General features: G+C 47.7%; 1 protein-coding gene across 1 annotated transcript in view; it reads right to left on the reverse strand.

Annotated features, from left to right (window-relative positions):
• Positions 1 to 1,726: 1,726 nt before the first annotated feature.
• Positions 1,727 to 10,486, reverse strand: part of LOC114599625 (opsin-5-like) — a 27,577-nt gene continuing 18,817 nt past the window's right edge. The window contains exons 4-5 of the mRNA XM_077928088.1: positions 7,042 to 7,370; positions 1,727 to 3,381 (exon numbers count right to left, since the gene is read on the reverse strand). Of these exons, the coding sequence (XP_077784214.1) occupies positions 2,794 to 3,381; positions 7,042 to 7,370 (917 nt within the window). The 3' untranslated portion in view covers positions 1,727 to 2,793. The remainder of the gene's footprint in view (positions 3,382 to 7,041; positions 7,371 to 10,486) is intronic.

Consider the following 10,486-nt stretch of genomic DNA (forward strand, 5'->3'; position numbering starts at 1 on the left):
AATCATGTTATGGGGAAGGATCATGGGCACTGGGTTTGGGGCAGTAGCAGGAGCTGGGTTGAAAGCATCGCCTTGTCCCAGATGTACTCTGACCTTTCCCACTGTCAACTCAGAGGTCAATACCAAATCATAGGGGCCACAGCAGAATGCATGGTTTGCATGCAGAAGGGCCTAAGTTGACTCCCTGGCTCCTCGATTTCAAAGGATCTGGTAGCAGGTGAAGGAAAGACCTGGAAACACTAGCGCAAGGGTTGGGATGGGGAACCTGTGGTCCTCCAAATGCTGCCGCAATTCAACTCCCATCAGCCCAGCCAGCTTCACCAGGGTCTGAGGATTATGGGAGTTGTAGTCCATCAATACCTCGAGGGCTCCTCAACCTCTGCTTCAGAGACCTGCGGCCAGTTTGGGTGGCCAAACAGATAAACAGCCTGAATTGGCTTAAAGCTGCTGCTTCCTGTGAAATTAACTGAATGCCTTTGTATCTCCATGGACAGAATTGCTGTGCTAATTTTCATGGGTTGGTGCTAATCCACACTGCAGATGTGGAACAACTCTGCTGACCACGCAGCCCATCTTTTTCCCCTGTCAAAGGAAGGGAAGTGGTACCTGTTGAGGTTTGCAGCTCTTCTTGTTTAAAGCATAATGTTGTTTTTGAAAGAGCTGCTCTGCATTTATTTATTTATTTGTAAAAAAAGAATCTGATTCTCAATACCGTATCTCTGTTGGCCCAACTGTACCTTTTCACCAGATGGAGTCTGAGAAGCAGGGCATCGGCGTGCACTAGCCAGAGAGAACATTCTAGGTTGTTAGCAGTCTCTTGCCTTTGTCTCTTGCCACAACGACCTGCTTCCAAAAGAGTCCTAGCTAGTTTGATAGCTGTGGTGGTTTTCCTTTGAGGTTAGCTTTCTTCATTTGTGCCAGACTGAAATTGACGGGATTGCTCTCATTGACTCACTGAGGGGCGGTACAAACGGCCTTGTCATTGAAAACGATTTTTCTCACCTCTGGCCCCTCAGTTGTTGGGAATGTCCTGCCTTCTTTTATTGTTAAAACGACGGCAAAAACGCTGGGCGAGCTCGTCGTGAAACCCAGACTGCAGTCCGGCCAGAAAGGATGCTGTGTCCTTGGAGTCCAGTATCTTCTATGCCTTGTTTGGGCATGGACTAATATCCATTGGTCATAATTCTTCCATGTAGAACGAGCCTTTATTTCTGGGCCACAAGCGGTTGTTGCGTTCTGCAGTATTGATGGCCTCGGAAAATCAGATGAAGCAATACTGAATGCTGTCGTGTACAAAGCACTGTAAACATGAGGTTGCTTCATCTACTAAACAAGCCTCTCCTGTGAGGTAGAGGGATATCGTCATTCCCCCTCAGATGCAAGAGAGGGAAACGAAGCACCTTCGCTGTGTGTTTCCACAACTGAATGGAGACCACAGAAGTCAGGGTGAGAAGTTGGTTGGAATAGCACCTCAGATTTCTTAGCTTCCCACCCTAATGCCTTTAGAGAGAGTTGTGTTCCTTCAGTTTTTTGTTGTTTTTTTAAAAATTAACCATGAAAGTGTGCGTAACAACAGAGGGACAGGGAGAGAAAGATGTTGCAGGACAGTCTTCGTCAACTAGAGGCCCTTCAGATGTTTTGGACTACAACTCCCATCAGCCCCTGTGCCGGCAGGGGATGATGGGAGTTGTAGTCCAAAACATCTGAAGGGCCTCAGGTTCCCCGCTGTAGGGAATTAGATGAGTACGGGCTGTGTCTGCACCTGCAGCTGGATCAGGATGAACTTTTAAAAGGAGAACTGTGGGGCAGAGGAGAACCTAACGGTGACACCACTGTAGACATGAACAACATGACTGTACGAGCCGTTGCACCTGCCTGCTGTTCCGAAGGCATGGGTTGGCTGAACGGATGTTCAACCAATCCACATGGCCTTGCACACCTCTGATGATCTGATCCTCTGCATTTGAGCTGCAGCTGACACAGCTCGATTGGATTAATCTTTTACAGTCCAATTATGCGAGCGGTTAATTGTACCTGCCTCCAATAGCAACCGCTTGGATTGACCTGAACGTTAGTTGTGCAAGTGAACGTTAGCATGCTGCAGACTGCACAGGTGTGGAACCAAAACTCAAATTTATGCCTCACATCAATACAGGGGACTCCCCACTTATGCAGGGGTTATGTTCTGGGGCTCCGTGTGCATAAGTGAAATGTGTGTTGTCCAGGGAGGGTCTCCACAGGAGCCAGAGGGACAGCGGGGCTTTGTTGAGGCTGCTCAGCCTCCCCGCCTAACAACTGATGTGTGAGGTCAGCTGAACTGCTGCGTGTCAGCTGAGCAGCCTCAACAAAAGCCCCATTGTGCCTCTGCCTAATGAGGATTCCCTCCCGAGTCCAAAGAGATGTTGTGCGCATGCGCAGTTATGCACAAGGACATCTTGCGCAAGTGGGGAGTTGCCTGTAGTGGCACTGTGACATCTCAAATGCCAAATGGAACCTATAAAGAGGCAGGATTTTTATTTATTTTTTGGCTCTGCATTATTGATCTTTTTTGGGGGGGTGGGAAACAGGTGCAAAATTGTTGGCACAAAATTGCAGCTGTTTAAAGAAACAATGGAGGGGAATTCTGAGAGGGGTGAGGAATGCTGGTGTAAGATTTGCAGTATCTCCTAGCCTGCAAAGCACACTTTGGAAACAACTATACATATGGAGAAGAAAATGGATTTTGAAATGGCAACCAAACATTCCTGATTGGTCTAGGCAGAAAGGGGGCTCCCCCTGCCTTCGAACCCTCGCTCACATAAGATCTCTGACAATATTTGAAGGCAGAACATCCCCAGCCACACTCCTAGTCCCCATCCCGGTCTTCTTCCTTGTCACGAGCACCATGACCTGCACGGTTCTCTTCAGACTTGGCCGGCAAGTCGTTCCGTCTGCCAGGATCGCCAGCGGCTTGGCCTTGGCGGTCGTGTCCGACTTCGGAGAGAGCCTGTAGCACCGGGGATAGTTACTGAAACATTCAAAAGTGTCCGTGCAGTTCCTGCAGGATCCACGGTGGTCGGTAAAAGCGGTGGAGAACTTCATGGAAGCCCGGCCATCTCGGGTGTGGAAGGACTGGAGGGTGATAACCCTTGGCCGGCTGCAGCAGAAGACGGCGCAGACAGCTTGCAACAGGGAGAGGTCCTTGGAGAGGAACTTCTGGAAGTTGGGCTTGAAGAACAGATAAACCAGAGGGTTGTAGGTTGCCGAAGACTTGGCAAACACAGCAGAGAGGGCAAAGGCCAAGACGGGCACCTGGCTGGCGTCGCCAAACGCTGACCACATGGCAACAATAGCGTAGGGGGTCCACGCAGCAAGAAATCCAATGCACACAGAAACACTAAGCTGGAAGAGAGAGAGGACAACTGTTAAGTTGTGGGTGAACATATCAGACGACACAGTGATTCTTCAAACAGCTCTTGTTTATTCACAGGCCAGAACAGAACTGAACTGAAGGGTTCGGCCAGCCTGCTTATATAGAGCTCCACTACAACACAACAGTAATCACTTTCTGTAACTATCCAATCACTGAACGTCACTTTCAATTCCTTATTTGCATATGTGGACCTGAGTGAAAACTCTCTACAGTATCCCCTGCTGGCCCAGGGTGAGAACTTCAGTACATAACAACAACCAATTTGAAAATGGTAGAACAGCCTGCAGGCACTTTCCCCCATGCCAAGACTCCATGGCTCATCCACTGTCGAATTTGCTCATACACCATTTGCAGCACATGTATTAATCTGTCTCTGCATGTGGAGCGTCATGGCATATTGGTAAGGAGTTACCGTAAGATCTGCAGATATTGCGATGAATCAGTACAAAGCTCTGCAGCTCACAACACACACAGAGAGAACTGCACTCCAAACTTATATCAGACACAAAACCATTTAAAACAAAAATGTGTACTTCACCCAGCTCCGCAAAATATAGAGTGAGCAGCCCACCAAGGAACACATTGCGAGGGCAAATAATGTCCAGGCAGACAGAGGCTTATCTGCAGATTGGGAAGATTAAAATTTAAGCAGAGAGGAGGGAGGGCGGATTCCTGCTTAGATGAGGACATAATGTGGATGCAACAACAACAAACCTTGAGCTACAAGCAGCTTCGAATCCATGTTAAACTCCTGTGCGGATGAGCACTTAGCTTTAAAGGAATGGGATTTTCTCAGCTTCCGCGAAGAATTCAAGGAACTGTGGTTTGATGAGAGTGCTGAGAGTTCTTTGTTAAACGTTCATAACTTCCTCACAGAACTGCATCCCCCCCCCCCCCATTTCCCCAGGGGAAAGGATGCAGATTAATCCAGTTTTTAGGTAGGTAATATGCCCATGGACTGCAAGAAGATCAAACCTATCCATTCTTAAGGAAATCAGCCCTGAGTGCTCACTGGAAGGACAGATCGTGAAGCTGAGGCTCCAATACTTTGGCCACCTCATGAGAAGAGAATACTCCCTGGAAAAGACCCTGATGTTGGGAAAGATGGAGGGCACAAGGAGAAGGGGACGACAGAGGACGAAATGGTTGGACAGTGTTCTCGAAGCTACTAGCATGAGTTTGACCAAACTGCGGGAGGCAGTGGAAGACAGGAGTGCCTGGCGTGCTCTGATCCATGGGGTCATGAAGAGTCGGACACGACTAAACGACTAAACAACAACAACAACAACAATATGCCCAAGGAGGTGCTGGTGCGAGATTAATCTGTTGCAGTCTGTATCATGGAAGGGAATTATGAAAGTATCAGCATGATGAAGGAGGGGACTCAGGGTTTCTCCCTTTTTAAGTGTCACCTCCATCCAATGTGGGCAAGCGTCTTTCCAGAGGAAAGGACATAATTTTGAAAATCAACTCCTTGAACCCAGCAACCCAGCGAGTCCAATAGGAACATAGGAAGTTGCCCTTTACTGAGTCAGGCCATTGATCCATGGAGCTCAGTACTTGTCTACACTGACTGGCAGGGTCTCTCCAGGGTTTTAGGCAGGGGACATTCCCAGCCTTGCCTGGAGAAGCCAGGGATTGAATTTCTGCATGCATAGCAGACGCTCCAACTCTGAGCTACGACCCTTCCTTGTGTATGATAAACTAGTTTGCTTTTTAATTATCTCACCTTAGAAGCAGGATACCATCAAATAGCACCAGCTGTCTTCAAAAAAAAAGAAAAGCAAGCCAGCCAACCGACCTCTCTCACCTCTGATGAGAAGCTATACATTGCGGCTGCAAATAATATTCTGTGCATGTGTATATTAATTGCATTAGTCTGTAATTAATGAGTTAATTAACTGAACCTGTGAATTGGTTAGTGCACTCGGCTGGATTATAAACAAGCCCTGGAGCTCCTCTTCTTTTTCAGATAAGCAGCCCTTAATCTACCGATGACAAAACGCTTGCAAATCAGGAGGGTAAGGTGTATGCACAGTTAAATTAAGTTGTCAAGTCGTGACAGACAGCCGTGCAACATGAGTGAGCAAATCATCCCGGTGTGATAGAAGAGCCCGGTTATATTTTACTTTTGCTCACTCCAGAGCATGTATCACTTCCCTGCTCCCCCACCCGCCACCATATGGCATACAGGAAATATGTGTGGGTGAAACTTTTTTTTGGAAAAAAAGTAATAATACTCTGTGCTGGAGATTCGTTATACTTTGTCCCCAAGGGGTTCTGAAAGAACAAACTGTCGGCACAAGTAAGGACCAAAGGCTGCATTTCTACTTGTGGTGAGGATGCCATGGAAATCAGGTGCACTATTTAGAAGCAAGCAAATGGCTGCCATCAAATATTATGTGCCCATATGGAAGTTTATGCACTCTAGGCCAGGGATGGTGAACCTAGAGCACCTCCAAGTGTTGGACTTCAATTCCCATCAGCCCCAGCCAGCTCAGTCCATGGTCAGGGGCTGACCAACAAGATCTGGAAAGCCACAGGGTGGGCTCCAACTAAATGCTACAATTCTTGATTGTTAAACCACTCTGGGGATTGCATTTCTCTGCGGAGAACAGGGTTCTCCTAGCAACTCTCAGCACCCTCAACAAACTGCAGCTCCCAGAATTCCTTGGGAGAAGCCGTGTTTTAAAATGTTTGGTGTGAATGTAGCCTGAGCCAGCACAAACAGCATAACCCACAAGTGTCCCACAAAAAAAGGGGGACATTCCGTTTTCTCACACGAGAGCATGGCGGCTGTTTTGGGTGCCAAAATCTTGTGCAATTTCACCTGGGAAAAAAGTGTTTTTTCAGGGCCACAATCTCACGGAGCTCCCCAAAATGTGCATTTTTGTGAGCACGGCCCTGAAAAAGCACATCTTGCGCAGGTCACATGACTCATGCAGGAGCTCAGATGGGAAGCTGTGCATCCTGGTTTTGGCACTCAAGTTGTTGATGGGTATGAAACAGGCACTGGCTGCCATTTCGGCATAGTCCATCAGCTTGGCAAAACTGGCTGGAAAACTCAGGAACCAAGAGGTCAAAAACTTTAAAAAAGAATGGGAAAAACTTGCAAGTTATTTAGGAGACCACTGTAAGCAGATGGAAACGTTGGCAGGATTTTGATTCCACTTGCAGTGTAACAAATACCATGGACCGTATGGATTGATATAAGTTAGCATATGGAAGAATATGCAGTTGCAAATGTTCAAAATGGGACCCCATGGAGGGGGTGAGGGGAAGTCGTGAGATTTGGAGTAATCTCTGTATATGGATATATGTTTGGATTTTTATAACTTTGTATTTGTAAAATCAAATAAAAATTATTTCAAAAAAGAGAGAGAGAAAAAGGAACAGGCACTGATTGGAAAGAGAAAGCAGTTTCTCATGCCCTGTGGATTTTCGACATGGTATTTACTGAGACCATTCAGAGGCACTGCAGGAGGTGCTGGCTGGCGTCACACTGGCGACCCCAGCACAGGGGAGTTTTAAGACGTCAGGAAAAAACTTGAAGGTTACACTTACACATGGTGATGGTTATAACAATAATGTGCCCACCTATGCCTTTGTTCCCAATCTAGTTCTCTTACCTTAACGATCAGCGTGTGGACGCTGTTGGCTTTGGTCCGTGGGGACATATGCTGCCTGACGGCTCTTCGGGACACTTTCACAGTCCAAAGGATGAGGGAGTAAGAGATGAGGATCAGGAGGCAAGGGATGATGTAGCAGAAGACAAAGAGGGCCCCGATGTAGAACTTCGTTTCTCTGGTGGACACTTTCCACTTGATGCAGCAAGCTGTCCCGTAGGGCTCTGGCCCATAGCTGCCCCAGTTGGCCAGAGGGGCCACTGCAAAGATGAGGGCGTAAACCCAGACGCAAGATAGCAGTGCCCCAGCACATGCGGGAGAGAACTTATTGCCTATAAGGACAAACGAGAGAGACGGAAAGTGAGAACCCGTCTGCTCAGACCTTTCCCTGACAGGAGGTTTTCGTTCTTTCAAAAATGATAGTGATGAGATAATGTGCTCCCCCCTCCCACACTATACATTTGAAGCAGCACCATACCACTTCAAACAGCCAGGGCTTCCCAAAAGGACCCTGGGACTTGTAGTTTGCTGAGGGAACTGAGAGTTGTTAAGAAACGCCTGCTCCCCTCTCAGAGCGACAGTTCCAGGAGCCGATTGGTTGTTAAGCCGTTCTGGGAACTGTCACTCTGCAAGATGACTAAGAGCCTCCTTTGTTAAGCACCCTTAACAAACTACAGTTCCCAAGGATTTGTGGGGAAAGCCATGACTGTTTAAAGTGGCACGGCACTGATTTAAATGCTTGGTACAGATGGGGCCTGGAATTCAGAAGCAAGCTGAGTGCCAATGGAACTAGCCATCTAAAATATGGATGAAAACCTGGCTGTCATTAAGCCTCTTGTGCCAGAACTGGTTCACTGGGTGGCGCCTAAAAGTCCCTGCCTTCCAACAGCTGCCGAAGTCTCCTCCTCTCTAGGGTTTTCCCCAAGCAATCTGAGACTCAGCCTTTGCTCCTCCTGCTTCATGCCTCTCCTGGTTCTGGGAGACCAGCACGGAGGGGAGCTTGTTGCAGCAGGAGGGGGACACCCTGGCTTCTTCACCAGCCTGACTTATCTCTGCCTCTTGGCCTCCATCCTCTCCTGATTCTGGACTTCCCTCTGACACAGAATCTCCCTGCTCACGAAGCCCTGTTACCTCTTCAACTCCCTGCTTTGCCTCCTCCCAGTCTTCTTCCGCTGCATCCTCTGACCACTCATTGTCGTCCTTCCTGGCTCTGAGCCTTCTTCCCTTGGCAGCTCTCCAGCTGGTTCCTTCCACCATTCCTCTGTGTCCAACCAATCCATGACACATCTGGAGGGCAACAGGTGCCCCACATCTACACTGACTGGCAGTGGCTGTCATCTGGAGTCTTTTCCAGTCCTACCTGGAGGAGCCATGGATTGAACCTGGGATTTTTGGCATGCAAAGCATATCCTCTGCTATGGCTTTCCCTGCAATTGTTGGAAGTTTGGTTATCCTTGATCTTAGGGTGGGGGGAGGTGAGATTCAGAGAAAACAAAGTAGGTATATGAATCATGCCCTACAGAAGTTTGATTTTGTTGAGCGAATGTCACAAAAGAAGGCCGCTGGTTTCATTATCTACAACAAAGGAGAAAGAAGACCTTGAAGGTGCTCAGCCAATGATAGATTAAGGTCCAGCACTTTTATTTCCCTGGCTAACAATAGGGTAACTTTTAAAGAGCAACTTTGTGTATTACACATACATGGTTGAGACCTGTGAGCTTCAGAAGTCATTTGAGGGTTCTTGCAAATTGTTGCAGGTAGGAAGGGCAAATCAATCAAACTTGACTTCCTCCAAGGTGTTCATTGTTGGACCATAAAATAATACCTGTGGTTATAATATGGGAGGAAGCCATTGCAATGCGGGAGGGCAGTAATTCTACACATAAGGCTGTACATGCGCAGGCTTTGGGCAGAGGTTCAGATCAGCCTGCAGAACAGCAGTGGCTAAACTTTCTTGACCCAAGGTCACACTTGGCCGATACTCCATGAGCTGCGTGACTCTGATGGGGGTGGCCAAGACTGAGTGTGGCTACTCCCACACTTATTTATTAATTTTTGTTGCATTTATTTGCCGCACCTTCTTCCAAGGAGCTCAAAATATCAGTAATAATACAATTAAAATTTCTAATAATAATAATAATAACTTGGGGTGGGGGGGGGAACAGTTTAAAACTTGCACTGTTTTCCATTACAGTCCCAGAAGAATATAACGTGGAACTTAACTGTTAGGGGAAAGTTGTGAAAATGGAATAAATAAACTGTTGAACAGATGGGAAGGAGGTGGTAGAATTCCTTGAGGTGGGGGAAAGAATGGAATGTACTAGTTAAGACTACGGGTTGGGGTGGGGATTCCATTTTTAAATGCTTCCTCTCTGTGTGTGTGTATTGCTTGCCTGCAAGTAGAACAATAGTATAGTAACCAGGAGTTTAAGAGAAAAAATTGTTCTTCAAGTGTCGTATCTGCCTTTATTTTATTTTTTTTACTTGCAGGCTGCCTTTTTTGTGGGGTGGGGTGGCTTTAAAATGGCTCCCTTGCCTTTAGTTTGACTCTTGGTAGAGCATGAAACTCTTAATCTCAGCATTGTGGGTTGGAGCCCCTCGCTGGTCAAAAGATTCCTGCACTGCAGAAGGTTGCACATAAAGGACCGACATGGGCTCTTCCAACTCTATGACTCTAGGATGCTACAGGTTCTACCACCTCAGGGCCTCTATCAGCTCCTGCTGAATCTACAGACCAGATCTCAGGCCAAGTATCAAGGACAAGCCTTGCCAACCTGGTGCCCACCAGATATACTGGACTACCGTTTCCACCATAACCGTAGTGAGGTGGTGTGCCAAACATCTGGAATGCACCAGGCTGGCAAAAGTTAGCCTAGAGAATATAATAAGGGGTTGTTTTTGGAACCAGTAGTGCACTAGGAATCATACCAAGCCCTTGGCTACCAATTGCCTGTTCTTAGGGCAAACTCACATTTAGATCTCTCCCCACCCCCCAAAAAATACTGTTTGAGATTAGGCTGCTTGCACCCAAGAAGTGGTTTGTGTCATGTGCCCGACGTCTTGGTTGAACCCACCCACTCCCTTATTGGGAGTGACTATGGCTATTATGGGATGCGGGTGGTGCTGTGGGTTAAACCACAGAGCCTAGGACTTGCCGATCAGAAGGCTGGCGGTTTGAATCCCCACGACGGGGTGAGCTCCCGTTGCTCCTGCCAACCTAGCAGTTCAAAAGCACATCAAAGTGCAAGTAGATAAATAGGTACTGCTCCGGTGGGAAGGTAAACGGCGTTTCCGTGCACTGCTCTGGTTCGCCAGAAGTGGCTTAGTCATGCTGGCCACATGACCTGGAAGCTGTACGCCGGCTCCCTCGGCCAATAAAGTGAGATGAGCGCCGCAACCCCAGAGTCGGCCATGACTGGACCTAATGGTCAGAGGTCCCTTTACCTTC

The sequence above is a fragment of the Podarcis muralis genome, chromosome 5, assembly GCF_964188315.1.
Source record: "Podarcis muralis chromosome 5, rPodMur119.hap1.1, whole genome shotgun sequence".
Taxonomy (NCBI): Eukaryota; Metazoa; Chordata; class Lepidosauria; order Squamata; family Lacertidae; genus Podarcis; species Podarcis muralis.